This window comes from Zonotrichia albicollis, chromosome 29 (assembly GCF_047830755.1).
Source record: "Zonotrichia albicollis isolate bZonAlb1 chromosome 29, bZonAlb1.hap1, whole genome shotgun sequence".
Taxonomy (NCBI): Eukaryota; Metazoa; Chordata; class Aves; order Passeriformes; family Passerellidae; genus Zonotrichia; species Zonotrichia albicollis.
This window is the reverse complement of record NC_133847.1, coordinates 4252718-4271867: the sequence shown is the minus strand read 5'-3', so window position 1 is coordinate 4271867 and position 19150 is coordinate 4252718. Positions and strand designations below refer to the sequence as shown.

General features: G+C 46.9%; 1 protein-coding gene across 2 annotated transcripts; it reads right to left on the bottom strand.

The window, feature by feature from the left end:
* Nucleotides 1-784: 784 nt before the first annotated feature.
* On the bottom strand, nt 785-17912 carry BSG (basigin (Ok blood group)). Of its 2 annotated transcripts, XM_074529051.1 has the most exons (9): nt 17752-17911; nt 13152-13499; nt 11158-11314; nt 8772-8860; nt 7839-7966; nt 6091-6364; nt 2495-2519; nt 1707-1775; nt 785-1577 (listed from the first exon to the last, which is right to left on the bottom strand). In XM_074529051.1, the coding sequence occupies exons 1-8, from the start codon at nt 17831-17833 to the stop codon at nt 1718-1720; spliced, it is 1161 nt and encodes a 386-aa protein (XP_074385152.1). In that variant the 5' UTR covers nt 17834-17911; the 3' UTR covers nt 785-1577; nt 1707-1717. The 2 variants fall into 2 exon arrangements, with proteins under 2 accessions (XP_074385152.1, XP_074385151.1); XM_074529050.1 differs by lacking the exon at nt 13152-13499 and having other exon boundaries at nt 17752-17912.
* Between the last annotated feature and the right edge of the window lie 1238 nt (nt 17913-19150).

The following is a 19150-nucleotide window of genomic DNA, read 5'->3' as shown; positions in this document are numbered from 1 at the left end:
TTTTAATGTAATATATATCATAAAATAATAAATCAAACCTTCTGAAACATGTAGTCAGATCCTCATCTCTTCCCTCATCCTAAGACCCCTGTGAATACCACCACACCCAAAGGTCTCACACCTTTGTTCTCTCCAACCTTAAAGGGGAGGAAAAAACCAAATAAACCTAAAAAATCTAATAATCCTAAAAATCCTAAAAAATCTCCCACTTGGATAAGTGTGAGACACACGAACAGCAGGGCTTGGAGGGGCTCCTCAAGGCTGGGGCAGATCCCTGGCACCACAACCACAAGAGCTGAGGAACTGTGGAGCAGGACAAGGGGAGTGTCCCATACAGCAGAGTAGTTGTTTTATGATGATATTTCAGTCTCTGTTAATGGTTCAGTTCAGAATGGACTGCTGTGGAAATGTCATTTAAGCCCAGCAGTGACCTCCTCACCAAAAGCTGCAATATGAACGTAAATTACTGGAACTCTTAAAAGTCCTGAGTGAATGCAATGGTGTGGATTTGGAAATAGATGCATCCTAAGATTTGCAATGTTGTTCTCAATCTCTCAACTGTTGCTCTAAAATCCTCAACTTTGATTATAATAATTGCTACTGTGACACCCAGGCTCTGCAGAGCAGGGAACACCGTCCCTCCTCTTCCTCTCCTCACTGAAGGTTTTACACCCATGGAGCTGCATCTCCTCAGCAATTAAAGAACAGCCAGAACTGGCACCAAACCCAGACACAGCACCGTGCTCTGCAGCCAGAGGGTCAGACAGAGACCAGGGTCCAGAGGTGGAAAAAAGAGAGAGGAATCATCTTTATTTGTGAAGTGTTAACAGATGGAACAGCTCAATGCTAACCAGCAGTAAAGGTGTTAGACTCCCCTGAGCACCCGCCTGCTCACAGCCCCCAAATCACAACGGCTCAAGCACAAAGCACAAAGCTGTTAAAACCTTAAAATCACCCCCAGCCCCAGCTCAGCCTGCCCCTCCCCACTGCACAGACACGAACAACCCATGGAATAAGTTACAGCAATCATTTATCCAGCAATCATTTATCCAGCAATCATTTATCCAGCATCCAGCCCCTGGCTGCACAGTAACCAAGAGCAGCTTGGCAGGAGCTGACAGGGAGCCCTGGCCAGGGAAAAGGTGCAGCCCTGCTCCTGGTGATGCACTGGGAAAGACACAAAAAACCCCTTCCTGAACCCTCTCAGGTCATCTCCCCACAGCCACCAAAGCAGCTCCTCCCTCATTCCCATAAGCAGGTGGGACACAGCTGCATTCCCACCCTCCCTCCCCACTCTGTACCAACATGAAATAACCTAGGACAGAGACAGTCAAGAGATCTAGACTACCAGGAACAAAGGATTTTACATTTTACAGGTAGAAAAAAAACCCTCCCACGACTCTTAAAAAAAAAAAAAAAGTGTATTTTATATTTCTACAACTTAAAAGTTTCCTTAGAAAGTGAAGTAACTGAATCTCAGGGACGCACTAGAATATTCCATGGTGCTATTTTACCAAAAAAAAAAAAAAAAAAAAGAAAATAAAATTGTCCAGACGAGTTCTTCATCTACGCATCACCTGGTAGGAGAGAAAGGAAAGCCAGTTAGATAAAGTGGAGTGGGGTGGCAGAGCTGGGCCAGAAGGGGCTCTGGTTTCTCCAGGAGCCTCAGCAGGCTCAGACCTGCAGCTCCTGCCCCAGGCACCCACCTGGGCCTCTCTCAGTTGGCGTTCCTCTGGCGGACGTTCTTGTCCTTGTGGTTTGTGGCATTGCTCTTCCTGCGGAGGGAGAAGGGATGTGAGGAAAGGGAGAGCACAGAGTCCCCCCAGCAGCACCCCTGACCAACAAATGCCCAAGCAAGGGGTGAAAATCAGACCCCAGAGCAGGGTCAGACACTGGTGCCACCCCAGGGATGTGTGGGGACATCAAATGAACCATGGGGGGACATCTGCCCCCATTGAGGATCATCCCACACTATCACAGACATCTTTTATGGAAAATCTTTTAAGATTTTTTTCTTCCTGAGAAGCTGAGAGGCTTCAGGAACAAAATGTAAACAATGATTATCTGCTGCTGTGGAATGCAACAAGTAAATCTTTAATTAGCCCATGTTGGATGTTTGTAATTAATGGCCAATCACAGTCAGCTGACTTGGACAGAGCTGAGCCACAAACCTTTGTTATCATTCCTTCCTATTCTATTCTTAGCCAGTCTTCTGATGAAATCCTTTCTATTCTTTTAGTATAGTTTTAATGTAATATATATAATAATATAATGTAATATAGTTTTAATGTAATATATATAATAAATCAAGCCTTCTGAAACATGGAGTCAACATTCTCGTCTCTTCCCTCATCCTCAGACCCCTGTGAACACCATCACACCACACCAGCTTTTATCTTTATATGTAAAGCTTTTATCTTCAGAGCAGATTCCCTGGCTGGGTGAGATGTACCAGTACAAATCTGGCTAAACAGGAACAGGCAAAGGTACTCACAGTGGTGCAGAGCCTCCATCATCATCTTCACATTCAGGACAGCACAGGAAAGAGAAAACAAAATATAAATAGTCAGGGAAGAGGACATCCAAAGTGACCTCTGCCTGCCCTTAAAGCAGTGGGAAGTGCACTCCAGGCAGCCATTCTCACCATTCAAACCTGGGATCAGCTGCCCTGATGCACCCCCTGTGCTCACCCCCAGGACCTGGGATGGCTCCCAGAGCCCAGCACACTCCCAGCAGGTACAGGGGAAGCCAAACAGGATGTTCAGGACGAGGACTGAAGCAGCAGCAGCAGCAGGAAGCCCTCCCTCCCTCCCCACAACGCTGTGCTACCAAAACAAACACTGCACACCACATTCTGAGCAGCACAGCTAAGGAAACACCTCTAACAAGCCCTGCAGCCTTTCACCAGCTCCCTGAGGTCTCCTTTGCTCCTCCATCACCTTTTCTCCAACTCTGGGCACTGGAGCTGCCCATGGCTGGTGACAGGGCAGGGACAGACACATCTGGAACTGCCTTTACTTACCAGGAGAGGTGGCACCCAGCAGCACAGAAAGGAAGAGTGGACAGGTAACACCAGCAAGGATATCACCCCTAAGTCAGGTCAGACTGTCCCCATCCCAGGCCAGATTGTCCCCACCCCATCCCAGCAGGGTCCAGCTCACACAAAGTTCTGGGGGGAATGTGTTATAGGAGCCTTCTTGAGCTAAATCTAATAAGTTCTCAGAGGTCTGTAACACAGCTAAGGTAGCTCAGCTACCTTTGGGGGCATAAAAATCAGCAGGATGGCTTGTGTGGCAGTGTTGGAAACAAAAAGGTTTAACAAAAGGTAAAATAACAAAAAGAGAAAACTGAGCCAGGTGCAGGTCCTTGCTCCTGGTAAAACACCTCACAAAAACCATTCGTTTCTTTGTTCACTTCTTTTTCTAGTAAATTACCCAAGCAAGTCTTCTCAGTTTCTGTCTAATTTGCCATCTTGAAGTTTGAGGTGAAGTTCCCTAGACTTATGAGGTGTTGTTTTTCACATAATCAAGGAGAGAAACTTCTGGGCTTCTTTCCTTTTTGAGGGGACAAAAGAGAGTTTTGTCACCCCATCAACAGAGGGCACATTCCTATAGGAACTGGCTCAGACAGGCCTCACTGTCACCCCTCAGGAGGGGCAAAGCTACAGAAATTTTGGGGCAGAAAAACACAGATTATACCAGGGAAGTAGGGGCAAAGCTAGAGGGACTTTGAGGCAGAAAAAAACCACTATGTGGGGGCAAAGCTACAGAGATTTTAGGGCAGAAAAAAATCACTTTATACCAGGGCAGTGTAAAGAGGGGTGTGGTTACCAAAGGGATGTGATGCTCTCTCCTCACCCATGAGCATTTGGGAACTTGAGCTCCTCTTGCCAAGGAGCATCAGGACATTTCAGGACATTTATCCGTCTGTCAAAGCATCTCCTACAGCTCTGATCACAAAGTGTTTTTGCTGGGAGATGCAGCCACAACATCTTTAGGACATCGGGGGTGTCAGAGGGCAGAACAGCTGCTTGTGAAACCGCCTCTGGTGGAATTCCAAGCCCTGCAGTCAGGGCAGGGATCTGACATTTATCCCCTGTGCTGCTCCTGCAGGGGTCCAGGGCAGGAAGGATGCAGAGAATTCACACTGCATTGTTAACAGCATCAGATAAAGGAGCTGACACAATGCAGATGCTCAGCGATAAGGAAAGGGAGGAGCTGCTGCTTCCAGAACAGATTAAAGATAGCAGCGGGTCTTTGAGATCCAGGATGTGCTGGATCTGATGACCCAAAACATCCTGAAGTGAACACAAGTTTTACAGTCACACACACACAGCTCTCAGCACCACAAAAGCCATGGTAACTTATTTACAAACCACCTCGTGCAGAGTGGGAGCTGCCAAAGCAAACCCAGCCCTGCAGACACTCAAGGAGAGGAACTGGAGAGACAAAGGGTCAGGCTGACCTGCTCAGAACCCTCTCCTGCTCCAGACTCACTGCAGCACCGCCACAAACAGTGCAATTCATGCCTGAAGCACAGATTGGTTCCTCAAATGCCCTCAAACCACCCCTGCTCTGGGAGAGAGGCCTCAGAACCCCCCACAAGCTGCAAACCACTGATATTCCCACACTATTGCATTGTGATTTCAGGGTTTACCTCAGAACCTTGGGTCTCATCCCTGATAATTCCCTCCCAGGTGTGTCAGTGACCTTTCCTTTCCCCTCCCAGCACTGTCTGTCAGTCCTGGAATTCCAGAAGGGATTGGAAGATTCAAAGGATGCCCTCCACGCCTGGGGTATGCGGCCCAGAAAAAGGTACCCAGAATGTCCAAAAGCTCTGTTTCTATTGCCTCATGTTGTCCTAATCCAAATTGTCCATATTATTAATACCCTAATTATATTACTATAGTGCATAAATTATATAAATTATAAAAAAGTATATATACACTACATATACAGTATATAAATTGCCCGATTATTATTATGACTCTAATTCTATTACTATTTTTATAGTGTATAAATTCTATAAATTATAAAAAATATATATACGCTATATATAGTATAAAAATTTTCCAAATTATTATGACTCTATTACTATTTTTATAGTGTATAAATTCTATAAATTATAAAAAAATATATATATACACTATCTATAGTATATAAATTGACCAAATTATTAATACTTTAATTCTATTACTATTTTTTTAGTGTATAAATTCTATAAATTATAAAAAAATATATATACACTATATATAGTATATAAATTGTCCAAATTATTAATACTCTAATTATATTACTATTTTATAGTGTATAAATTAGATACACTACATATAGTATATAAATTGATTATTGTTACTCTAATTATACCACTAGTTTTATAGTATATAATTTATATAAATTTTATATAGAGATATATATTTTTATATACCTATAAAAATTATATATATGAAAAATTTAAATTTCAGATATAAATTTTATATAAGAATTTTTATAGATATATACAACTCTTATATATTTATGTATATTTATATTCATTTCTTTATATTTAATTTTATATATATAAAAATTATATATAATATATGTTATATATAATATATATTATACATATTATATTTATATTTATTTATATTTATAATATTCATTTATATATAAATACATCAATTCTATATATAAAAATTTTAGATATATAAATATGTAATTTTTAATATATTTTATAAGTATAATATATAAACTATATATAAAATCATACATATTATATAATATACAAATTATATATAAATAATATATTAAAATTATATATAAAATTTTATATATAATTATATTTTAATTATAGAATTAATTATATTTTAATTATAGAATACACAAATATATACAAATTATATATTATAATTATGTATTAAATTATATATTAAATTATACAATTATATACATAACATGCAAATATATATTATATAAAAATAATTATATATTTAAAATTATATATATAGTTATATATATAATTATGTATATTTATATATATAAAAATAAAAATTTTTAAATTTTAAAAAACAACCTCCCAGCCATTTTTCACCAACCCCCATCTCCCTCTTACCGTCAGGAACCTCATCAGGCTTCCTCCTCTTCTCGTAGATGAAGATGATGGTGACCAGGACCAGCACCTCGGCCACGATGCCCAGGAAGGGCCAGAGGGCGGCCAGGCGGCTGCGCACGCGCAGGTTCACGGTGGCATCGCCCGTGCCCAGCGCGTTGGTGGCGTTGCAGAAATAATCCCCCGTGTCCTGCTCGATGTCCAGCTTCAGGATCCTCAGCTCCGTCTTGTTGCCGCTGGATTTGATGATGTATCTGCCAGAGGCGTTCTCCAGGCGCTGCATGGAGGAGGAATGGGGCGAAAACGGGGGTTTATGGGGTTGGGTCTTCACAAAAATTCAAATTAATACTCTGTGTGTTACATTAGAAAGTTAGGCTGTGTGGTGAAAAATGGTTGGCTCTTCAGAAAGATTATATATGTGCAATGTTAGAAATTTGGCTCTTCACAAATATTAATATTATATGTTAGAAAGCTCTTTATGTTAGAAAGCTATGCAATGTCAGAAAAGTGTATTTATATGATTGGCTCTTCACAAAAATTAATACTCTGTGTGTTCTGTTAGAAAGTTATGCTGTGTTGTGAAAAATGGTTGGCTCTTCAGAAAGATTAAAACGAATATTATATGCACTATGTTAGAAATTTGGCTCTTCACAAATATTAATATTATATGTGCTATATTAGAAAGTTATGCAATGTGAGAAAAGTGTATTTATATGACTGGCTCTGCACAAATATTCAAAATAATATTATACGGGCTATGTTAAAAAGTTATGCTGTGTTGTGAAAAATTATTGGCTCAAGCTAAGCTGTGTGAAAAATGTGTATTTTATGATTTGCTCTTCACAAATATTAAAATTAATATTTTATGTGTTATGTTAGAAAGTTATGCTGTATTGTGAAACATGCATATTTTATTATTAGCTTTTCACATATATTATAATGAATATTACATGTGTTATGTTAGAAATTTGATTGGCTCTTCACAAATATTAAAATAATTATTATATGTGTTATGTTAGAAAGTTATGCTGTATTAATTTTCTTAAGAAGTGTGTGTCCTTTTTGATGCTTATTTTGCCCAGAAAATGTCTGTAACTCTTTGTTCTTATTGTCTCGCATTGTCCTAATCCCAATTGTTCAAATTATTATTACTCTAATTATATTACTATTTTCATAACAATTTTATTACTATTAAACTTTTAAAATTTTAAAAACAGGTGATTGTCATTTTTCACAAGGAAGAAGAGGGTGATCTCAGGGTGATGGTTTCTCTCTGAGCCAGGTTTTATGAACTTTTAGAGAATTTATCACACTTGAGACAGCCCAGCCACCCCAAATGGCTTAAAATTAGGATGGCTTTTGAGGTAGTGCTGGAAACAGAAAAAAAGTTTAATAAAAGGCAAAATAACAAAGCTTTTACAGAAGAAAACTGAGCTAGGACACCCCACAAAAGCAATTATTTATTTTGTTCTCTTCCTTTTTCAGTGAATTACCTGGGTGAGACCGCTTGGCCTCTGTCCAATGGACAGCCCCAGGTCCAAAAGTTCCTATGAGGTGCCTTTATACAAAATTTGGAGAGAAATTTCTGGGCTTTTTGCCTTTTTTTAAGCATTCAAATAATAATTTAGTCACTCCATCAACAGGGAGCAGTGTTGAGAAACCCCTTTTTCTGGGGAGCACTGAAATTTGGAATAATTCTGGTGCCTCAAGGACTGGGCAGCAGGGGAGATGGAGAAAATAGCAGCACTTACCCCGTGCCCACTTTTGTGCCAGGACCAGGTGGTGACAGCAGGGTAAGAGGGATTCTTGCAGGTCAGCACCCCTGTGTCCCCCTCGTTGCCATGCTCTGATTTCTTGTATGCTGTCACCTGGGGAGGAACTAGGCAAAAATGAAAAAAAAAAATTAAAATTTGGACATGACATTATAGAAATCACATATTTGTGCTTGCTGCAGCTCATCCCAACAGAATCAGCTACTCCAAAAACCTCAGGCAGGGTTGCTCCTCTGACTGGTTTGGCATTTTTTAATTTTTTCAAATTGCTTCAGGAATGGCTCAAACAGATTTCTGCAGCAGGTTTTAAATCTCTATCCATTATTCCTGTGGGAACATGCCCATAAAGGGTGGTTTAATGCCAGATCTCAGGGCTGGGAGCAGCTTTTTCAAGCTGAAAAGACAATTTCTGCTTTAAAATCACCTTTCAAGCAGAAATTCAGTTCCAAATATTTGTTCCAAATGCACCTTGTTGACCTTTCCAAGGCTTGTGAATGGATGGTGCTGTCAGATATATTTTAATTATAAAGCTAGAAAACTCTACCAGGACAGGGGATCTTGACCATTATGGAGTAGCATCATGCAAAATCTTCCCAGGGAGTCTTTGGGTCTGTTAGAAATGGAAATTTCAGTATAAAAGTAATGTATCTGTCAGCACACATAATGGGAGCCCAATTTGTCAGAATCCGATTGCTTGCATCATGAAATACATGAATATGCAACAAGCTATTGCTTTTTAAAGTGTTTTTTAAAACACTTTTTAATTGGTGTTTTGTAGAGGCCTGGTTGCAAATAACTTGTACAATGATTAGTTCTGAAATATAAGCTTTTTATTTAGTCAACAACCTCCAGCAAAGTGCTCAGGAGGTCACAGCTTCCCCTCAGAGCCCAGGAGCAAAGAGATGAAATTACCAGAAATATTTACTTGTCCTCTGGTCTGTGGGTTGCCTTCAAAGATGCACTCGTAGATGCCAGAGTGCTCCTCCACCGTGCCCTCAAATCTGCCAAAAAACAGGACTCAGGTAAGCAAAATTTAATTTATCCAGAGATTCTGAGCTCCACACTGAGGGAATCACACACCCAACAGCATCAGCCTCCTCCATAGCAAATTAAATCACTATAGAACACAAAAAACCCACAACCACACACTGCTGCTCTCAAAGAGAAGAAAAAGGAAGTTTATTTTCTGATTTTTAACATTTATAGTTTTTTAAAAGTGACAGTGCCACCTCTCCAATGACACTGGACAAACCAACAGACCGTCAAATTTCTTCTCCTCTATGAAATAATGCAAAATAAGAAGTTATTTACAGAAAGTGTGTGAGAAATTTTATTACGAGAATGTAAACATCAGAAGGCTTAGAAAAACTTCAAAAAAACAGGGTGACACCCCCAGGGCAGTGGCACAGGTGTGAGGTGCCCCCATGTCACTGTAGGACATGAAACAAAACGAGTGCACACACTGCTGCTCTCAAGGTGAAGAAAAAGAAAATTTATTTTCTGACTTCAACATTTACAGTTTTCATTACATTGGAAGGTGAAGGTGCCACCTCTCCAATGACACTGGACAAACCAACAGTCCATCAAATTTCTCCTCCTCCATAAAGGAATGCAAAACAATGAGTTATTTACAGAAAGTGTGTGAGAAAGTTTGCCATGAGAATGTCAACATCACAAGGCTTAGAAAATCTTAAGAAAAACCAGAACAACAAATTTCCCCCATTCCAGCAGAATATTTATTGTGTACCTACAGCAAGCCAGGCCTCCTCACACACTGAGGGTGGCAGAAGAGGGTTTCATATTCACCGTGCCTGACGAGTTCTGATCACTGTTCCAGCTCAGCGAAACACATGGCAAAGATCACCCAGGCCATGCTGCTTTGGATTGATCCCCTCACAGAATAAAAAAAAAAAACCCTCATATTCTCCTTCCTGTAAAGCTGCTGCAATGAGATTTAGTGGATTATGCAGCCCTGCAACAAACATCCCATTCTGCTGCTCAGTAATACCCACTCGAGGGAAGGGGCCCACGCTTTGTCCCATGGCTGCACTGGGACAAGGGCCTGTTTGTTCACTCGGCCCTGCACGGCTCTCCCCACTTCCAAAAACCACTCAGCTGAGGAATTGAGGTCACACGAGGGAGGCTGGGTTATAAATACTTTAATCCTTGTTCAGCTCCCTGTTGCTATGGGGAGACAGGCACGTCTGCAGTGCCACACAAAGGGACGTGAGGCCTGCACAGCTGCTGGGTCACTGCCAGCCAGCCCTGAGTGTAATCAGAAAGGAAAGCTCACTGCACTGCCACAATAAGGCTGATATTCCTGCACCCAGCTCCTCCTGGGACTCTAGCAAGGGAAGGCCCACTTAGAAACAACACATCTCACCCTGATTTTTTAAGATTTTTCTAAGCCTTTTGATGTTGACATTCTTGTGACAAGCTTTCTGTAAATAACTCATTGTTTTACATTATATATAGAGGAGAAGAAACTTGATGGATTGTTGGTTTGTCCAGTGTCATTGGAGAGGTGGCACTGGCACTTCTAAAAAATTATAAATGTTAAAAAGTCAGAAAATAAACTTCAATTTTCTTCACCTTGAGAGCAGCAGTGTGTGTGCACTCATTTTGTCCTATAGTGCCCTGGGGGCACCTCACACCTGTGCCAGTGCCCTGGGGGTGCCACCCTGATGTTTTTAGATTTTCTAAGCCTTCTGATGTTGACATTCTTGTAACAAACTTTCCCACACACTTTTTGTAAATAACTTATTGTTGTGCATTATCTGCACAAGAAGGAAAATCTGATGGACTGTTGGTTTGTCCAGTGTCATTGGAGAGGTAGCACTGTCAGCCCTCCAATCCACTGGCACATTTAGCAATCTATAAATGTTAAAGTCAGAAAATAAACTTCCCTTTTTTCACCTTGAAAACAGCAGTGTGTGTTGTTTTGTGTCCTACAGTGACAAACATGCACTGGAGCTTCTCACCCCACACACAAGGAGTGAGCAGCTGGTGGCCTGCCCCCTTCAAAGCTCTGGAACACCCAACAGCCAGAGCCCAGCTGAACACCTGCTTAAAATCAGGAAATCCCTTTCTAAGAGGATATTTGTGGCACTAAACTGCCCCTTTCTCCTCCTTTTTGCTGCCCATAAAGAAAGGAGAGTGTTGGGCCTCACCACAACTCTGTCAGCCCCACCCCTGGTTACAGCTGAGGCAAACACCAGCTGTTTTCTGGGATAAAAAAAAACTGATTTTTTTTAATGTTTTTTTTATGCCCAGGTTCTGACCTTGCCCTGACACTCACGTGTAGCTGGTGGAAGCACCAGGCTCGTTGTCCTCCTTCAGGGTCTTCTCCTTGTGAACCCACTTGTGGCCAGTGATGGTGTGTTGGGGATCAGACATGTTACACCACAGGGTCACCTTGCCAGCATCCACAAAGAAACTACTAGCAATATCTGGGCCTGCATTGATAAAAAAAAAATGGATTTAAGTTAACTCAGGGTACAACAGAGCTGACGTGGCGCCCCAAGAACCTGCAATGCAAACCCCACAGAGCTCCTTGTCTCTATTCCCAGCTCCCACTTACCTTCAACACAGCTCCCTACCAGACCTGGCCAGCACCAGGGTGTCCCCAAGGGCAGTGCCCAGCCCTGGGATGGCCCTGCAGCTGCTGCACACCACGAGCTGCTGTGTCCTGCATCACTGCAACCTCTGCTGTGTCCTGCATGGCTGGGTGCAGCCCCAGTGCTCAATAAGCAATGGAAAAGGTCACTCTGAAGGGCAGAGCACGGCTCTGCTGCTGCTGGGAGCCACCACAGAGCTCGGGTGGCGACACCTGCCATCACCTGAGCAGCTCCAGACACCTGCAGGGAGCACAGAGGGCAGCCAGTAGCCTCTGAGGTGACACAGGATGGTGTGGCAGCCCCAAGGGTTTGGGGAGAATGGCTCCAGGGAGAGCACAGAGCTGGGGCTGCCAAAGGTCCTGGGCCTCCTCCATGAGCCAGGCAGCAGTAAATTATGCAAGCTAAGATGACTCAGGCATTTCTGCTTGCAGGAGGATGTCCGAGAAGGCAGCTGCCATCAGCAGCACCACTGCACAGCCCCGGTGCCACTGCAGCCCCTGCCCTCCCACCCCAGCTCTTGCCAGGACATTTTGCATTTTCTCCTATCCAAACTCCACTGGAAGAAGGGTTCTGCTGGAGCTCTGCACTCCATTCCTGCTGAAAAGGCAGCTCTCCTAACTGCAGCACTCACAGGGAGACCTCAGCAGGATTTTATCCCCCTCCCAAGTTTCTAGCTCTGGAAGCAGCAACACTCTGTGAGCGGGATCCTTTCACAGATATCTTTTTATGTAAAATCCTTTCCTTAGGATTTTTTCCTCCTGAGAAGCTCAGAAGCCTCAGGAACAAAATGTAAACAATGGTTATCTGCTGCTGTGGAATGCAACAGGTGCATCTGTGATTGGTCTTATGTGCTTGTTTGTAATTAATGGCCAATCATAGTTTGGCTGTCTCGGACTCTGTGTCCGAGCCACAAGCCTTCCTTATGATTCTTTCTTATTATATTCTTAGCTAGCCTTCTGATGAAATCCTTTCTTCTATCCTTTTAGTATAGTTTTAATATAATATACATCATAAAATAATAAATCAAGCCTTCTGAAACACGGAGTCAGATCCTCATCTCTTCCCTCCTCCTGTGAGCACCGTCACAGGAACCCAGCCACATCCACAGGACAAGCAACACCACCAACACTCAGGTGTCACACAGACACGGCCATTTCAAAAACGGTTGCATGTCTCAGACCTCAAAAGCAAGATTTGTGGTTTTTTTTCCCCCACCAAGAGTCTGGGTTCACCATAACACGGAAGCGAGCTGAAAGCAGGGCTGCTGCAAGGAGAAGGAGCTGGATGAGCTGCAAGGAAGGGCTGCTGGTCAGTGGTGGTTGGGGAAGAGTCGACCACAGAATGAAGGTTTAATTCTGCAGCCAGGCGCTCAGGGAAGCAGCAACTTCCAGGTTCTTTGGCTCCGGAAAAGGCGCGGGATGGCCGGAGGGCGAAATTTTATTGATCGGGGAGAAGCCACAACCCTTTTTGAGCAGCAGGGTCAAGTCACAGGTAGTGGTGGTGGTGGTTTGGGGGGACACATCAACACAGGGTGGGAGCCTCTGACTTCTACAGCCGGGGTGGGAGGGTGGGGAGAGCTTTCAGGACACGGGTGAGCACGGGGGTGAGCACGGCGGGAGACTCGAGACACCGGTGTCCGAGCAAAGTGCCAAGGCCTCGGCGTGTGGCCACTCACGTTCGATGACAAAAACGTTCGCCTGGGAACGGATCCACTTGACTTTGGGGCTCTTCGACAAGTGGTTGCGGTCGGGGTCGTTGCTGGCCCGGCACTCGTACATGCCCGAGTCGTCGGCCGTGAGGTTGGCGATGGAGATGGTGCTGGTGGAGTGCAGGTTGTAGGTGGCGTTGATTTTGACACGGTCCTGCCGTGCGCCATCCCAGAGCTGGGCATGGGTCTCATTGGGGTCGTTGCCCTCAAACCACCACTGGATCTCGGGGATGGGATTGCCAATCGCCTCGCAGTACAGCTCCACGCTGTCCTGAGCCAGTCTCTTTTGAGACAGCGGTGACTTTATAAAGCCAGCTATGAGTTGGAGAGGTATTAGTGCAAAGTGTTAGTGCAAAGCAAGAACTCACCTTCCAGCAGCAAAAACAACACTCGGTGGCTGAGGAGAGGCTGCAGGGTGTCTGCACATCAGCGTGCTCATCCCTCCCTCCCCTCCACACTCTGAGCCCTGCCTGGTTCGCTGGCATTCTGCATCTCCACGGCAAAACCAGCACTGAGTGCCACCATCCAAACCGCAAAACCAGCACTGAGTGCCACCATCCAAACTGCAAAACCAGCACTTGGTGAGTGCCACCATCCAAACTGCAAAACCAGCACTCGGTGAGTGCCACTCTTCAAACTGCATCTCCCACCTGCTGTGAGACACAGCCCAAGGCCCCTAAGCATGATAAAACCACTCAATTTGTGTTTCAATGGCTTATGCAGCCCCCACATTCCCCAGCCTGTGCTGCACAGGTCACATCAGCATGGAAAGCTGGGGACAGCAGGACCCTGAGCCCGCTCAGAGCCAGTTTAATTAAGACAACAGCAATGAGAAAAAAGCTTCCCTGTGGCCTCAGGAGGAACGTGTCTGTTCCCCCTCAGTGCACAGCCCCAGGCTGCCTGACTGTAATTGGGAGCTGGCCGGGGTCCAGACCCCCCCTTGCTGAGCCATGGCACAGCCACACGTACCAGCCACAGCCACATGCACCAGCTCACACCCTCCTTCCATCCCTCAGCCCCCAAAATGCCCAGCAGGAACCTCCGAGCACAACCCCGAGCTCAGAACTTTTTTTGGGAGAGGCGAAAATTCTCACAAACCGCAAGGTGTCACGAGGCAGGTGAGGAAAGATGTAAATTTGTTGTCATACAAACAGAGAAATCTGATTTTTCGTCTCAGGCAAGACCAGCCTGCAGAGCTGAACGGGCAAACAACAGACCAGAGGCACAGGCAGCAGCTGCAGGCTGGAATTTGGGTGTTTTTCACTCTGCCCTCGCTGGAATCAGCCAGTCCAAAGGTCGGTCCCTATTGGAATTAAATACCTGCCAAACAACCCTGGGGCTCCAGGGCAGCAGCCCCAGCTCCAGAAGCCCTTCCCAGGGTGGGCAGGAAGGGAGGCTCAGCAGCTCCACTTGGGGAAAATCCATCAGGCACAAGCAGAGCTCACTACGTGACCCAGCCCCAGCCAGGCTCCAGATGGAATTAAGATTGAGACACATCCTTCCTGTGCTAACAAGCGCCCCAAGAACCTTCCAGGAATTAATTCGCTCAGTTAAAAGCACTTTGTGATTACACACAACCCTCCATGGATGTACAGGCAAAGAGGAACTGGGCTTAGGAGAAGTTTTTTGGTGGGTTTTGAAAGCCTGAAGATGTTTCAACAAGAAATCCTAAGAGGAAGAAATCAGTGTCACAAAACCAAGTTTGCTCAAACTCAATAAGCCACAAGTTAGCCCATAAGCTAAGCTTGACTCCTAAAGAAATTAATTCCATATTTTTTTAAGGAAAAAGTAGGTTTTCCTCCTAAAGTTATGAAAGTTTTGAAGAATAAGCAAGGCTGAAAGAGAAAGGATCCCTAACTGTGGGGTGACTAAGGAACTCTTAGGAGAAGGCAGACGTGAATTTTAACTGAGTAGGAGGTTCAGGGGTACCCATAGATGTTATGGGATGGGGCCATCAGCTGGGTTACATTCTCATAACCACACCAGAAGGGTTTTTTCCACACCACAGCCCTGTGATCAAACACTCCCAAGGCTGCCAAGCAGCCCTGGAAGTGCCCCCAGCACTTTGTGTGAGCCCCGTCTGCTCCGAGCGCAGCCCGAATTAAAGCGGGAGCTGGTAAAGATCAAGGGGTTTTACAGCTACAAGGTGATTACTGCACGCTGACAAAATAAGCCCTGCAAGGTTATTTGCTGCGAGTTAGAGGGTGCCTCGTGCAGTTCAAACAGGTTAAAAGGCTCCAGCAAGCAGCAGCAAGCAGCACTCACATTCCCATGGGATTAATGCCCTCCCTGGGCTGGGGAAAACGCCTGTGGAGCACAAGAGAGAGGAGAATGACCAGCAAAAAACCACTGGGATCGATCAGGGCTGCTGCCACATTTTCCAGAGGGTACAGGCTGCAAGTGGGGCAGTTCAAACAGGTTAGAAAGCTCCAGCAAGCAGCACTCACATTCCCATGGGATTAATGCCCTCCCTGTCCCAAGAAATCCCAACCATGGGCTGGGGAAAATGCCTGTGGAGCACAAGAGAGGAGAATGACCAGCAAAAAACCACTGGGATCGATCAGGGCTGCTGCCACATTTTCCAGAGGATACAGGCTGCAAGTGGGGCTGTTGAAACAGGTTAAAAGGCTCCAGCAAGCAGCACTCACATTCCCATGGGATTAATGCCCTCCCTGGGCTAGGGAAAGTGAATGTAGAGCCCCAAACACAGGAGAATGACCAGCACAAACCCACTGGGATCGATCAGGGCTGTTGCCAGGGTTTCCCAGAGGGTGGGAGGCTGCAGATGGGGCTCAGCTCCCAAAGCCCAGGCGCTCCCCATAGATCTGAGCCCGGATGCCTCCCCGGGCACAGCGCGGTATCCGAGCCAGCAGGACAGCAGGGGAGGCAGGCAGAGAGCAGATAACATTCTCCAGAGTCACCTTCAGACTAAAAACAACCTCTCCCCCCGCAGAGGGAGGAGTGCCCGGGGTGTTCACAGCAGTGGGACTTGCTCGAGGTGGCAGAGCCCTGCTGGGTCCATGCTCCTGCCTGGCCTGAGCTTTGTTTCTCGCTTTAATTGAGGAGCTAACCCTCTTTTTTTTTTGTCATTTAAAATAGCTATAAAAGCTGCCCTTAAGCTTTGCACAGCCAGGTCAAAGTCAGGGTCCCTCCCACTGAGGGAGGCACAGAGTCCAGGCACAAACTGACCCATGGTCCGTGGGGTGACTTGTTACCCAGTCTGCTCCATAAAACCAAACCTAAACATTGCTCAGAGGCCAAACCCCACTGTCCAGCCCCTAATCTCCATAAAACCAAACCTAAACATTGCTCAGAGGCCAAACCCCACTCTCCAGACCCAAATCTCCATAAAGCCAAACCTAAACCTGCTGAGGGGCCAAACCCCACTCTCCAGCCCCTAATTTCAATAAAGCCAAGCCTAAACCTGCTCAGAGGCCAAACCCCGTTCTCTAAACCCCACTGTGCTCCCTGGAGGCACCAGCACAGCTCCACACCAAGCCCAGGCATGGCCAGGCAGGACATGGGCATTACACAACCCAAGGGCCAGCTCGGTTTTTGACGGGTTTTTCCCACCCAGGGCAGGAATTGCCTCCTCTCCATCCCAGTGGTGCCAGTCCCCGGCTGGAGAAACCCTCAGGAAACGCTCGGAGGCACAGAAGGAGCGGGGATGTGGCCAAGCCGGGCAGCTCCAGGTGGTAAATGTGAGGTTTAGAAGGAGAATTAAAAAGCAATTCTGTAAAAAAAAACCTATTACAGCACACACTTTCCATGATTCACCCACTCCTTCAGTCTTAAGTTTCGGTTCTACCGTGCTGAATTAAGTGTGAATAGGCTACAAATTGTTTAAGAATTCAAAACACCGAGCAGCCAGGACCAGCGACCGGACCGGGGCACGGGGAGAGCCTGGCCCGGTTCGCCGTGAGCTCCTCCCGAACCTGCGGGAGTGAAAGGGGGAATCCGGGAGGAAGAGCTCTCGGTGCCCACCGGGGGCTGCGGAGCCCCGGGCAGAGCTCTCGGTGCCCACCGGGAGCTGCGGAGCCGCCGCCCCGCACCGGACCCGCCCCGCGGATTATCCTGAATATCTTTAAGGTTTTTTTTAAAGCCCGGGGGAGTCGTTGCTGCTCCTCAGCCGCGGAAACCGGAGAAGCGGCTGCGGGGAGTAAACTCTTGGCTTTTCCTAAGGAGAAAACAACCCAGCGCGGTCCCGGTTGCTGCTCCGGTTTAAGAGATCACCGGGCACGCGGCGCATCCTCCGCTCGATCTCTGGGACTGCCCGATGGCAGCACCGAGCCCAGCCCGGTCCGGCCATTCCCGGATAACCCCAGGGCGCCTCCGTTCCCGCGGCCCCGCCCGCCGCGGACGTGCCCCGCCGCAGGCGCCCGCGCCGCCGCTCCTCCCCCCATTCCCGCCGCTCCCGGAGCCCACCCGCGGGGCCGCGATCCCGCCAAGGCCCCTCGGAGCCCCCGCGGGACTTCCCTCGGTCCAACCCCCTCCGCCACCCCGGTCCGCCCGAATGGATCCCTCCCCAGCCCGGAGCCATCCCGGCTCGCCCCGGTCCGGTCCGTACTTGTCCCCGCGGCGCCGGCGGCCATCGAGCACAAGACGAGCAGCGCCAGGAGCGCGCGCGTTCCCGCCGCGCCCGCCGCCATCTCCGCACGCGCCCCCACCGTGCCGCGCGCGCGCTATAACCGCGACCGGGGGCACCGGGGGAGGCGGGGCCACAGAGAGCACCGCCCCCTCGCCCCCTCCGTTCAGCCAATCGCAAGGCTCTGCGCCGGTCAGACCCCGCCCACTCCGCGCGGCGCGGCCAATCAGAGAGGAGATCGAACCGAGCGCCTTCTCGTCGCTCCTGGCCCCGCGGGCAGAGCCGGTTCGGGCCGGTCCCGCCCGGCCACGCCCACTTACCGGGACAGCCAATGGGAACGCGCGTGGGGGCGGGGCTGAGGGTCCCGGTGGGCCCCCGGTGCGGGCGCTGCCCCGGGCGGGTCCGGGAGCGCGGAGGGACGGACGGGGGGGCGGGAGGCGAGCAGGTCCGCACGTGTCCGTGCCTGCCGAGCCGGGGCACGCACGCACCGGGGGCAGCACCGGGGCTCACCCGCCCGCCAGGCCATGTGGCTCGGCGTGGGCAGAGTCACGGGGGAGCCGGCGGGGACTCGGGCAGGCCGGTCCCCGGTGTGAAAAATGCGTATTTTATTATTGTTTTTCGGCAAATTTTAAATTAATATTATATATGTTGTGTTAGAAAGCGATGCTGTGTTAATTCTCTTAAGTAGTGCGGTAAATATAGTTTTAGGTTATAACAAAATGTTAAAATAGAAACGATGCTATGTAGGATACTTGCAGGGAAATAGCAGCCACAGGACACCTCAATCTTTCAGAGAAAGAGAATTTATTGCCCCATTATCAGAAGAAACGAACTTCTTCCCACCTCGAAAGCGCTGTTGGGATTCAGATGAAGAAGTCGACGATGACCAGACAGAATCCTGTGTTTGAATGGAATTTATGCATCATGTATGAGATATATGAATATGCAACAGGCTGTTGTTTTAAAGGGTTAATCCTTTGTTAATGGGTGTCCTTTTTCAGGCTTATTTTGCCCAGAAAAAGGTACCCAGGCGTCCATAACTCTTTGTTCTTATTGTCTCGTATTGTCCTAATCCAAATCGTCCAAATGATTATCACTCCAATTGCATTACTATTTTTATAACCATTTTATTACTATTAAACTTTTAAAATTTTAAAAACAAGTAATTGGTGTTTTTCACACCGGGCAGGTACCGGAGTTTCCCGGCGGTTCCCGGTGGCACAGCGGGACGCGTGGGAAGGGAACCGGGCAGCGCTTCCTCTGCGCGGGGAGTCCGGCACGGACAATGGGACAATGGGACAATGGGACAATGGGACAATGGGACAATGGCTGCTGCGGGGACACCGCTGCCGGGACACAGCAGCTCGACCTGGCCCTGTCC

Coding starts and splice junctions, on each gene's coding strand:
- BSG (XM_074529051.1), bottom strand. CDS start 17,833: ATGGCGGCGGGCGCGGCGGGAACGCGCGCGCTCCTGGCGCTGCTCGTC. Junction 8,861..11,157: donor GGTGCTTCCACCAGCTACAC/GTGAGTGTCAGG, acceptor GTTTTTTGGCAG/ATTTGAGGGCACGGTGGAGG. Junction 7,967..8,771: donor AGGACAAGTAAATATTTCTG/GTAATTTCATCT, acceptor ATTTTTGCCTAG/TTCCTCCCCAGGTGACAGCA.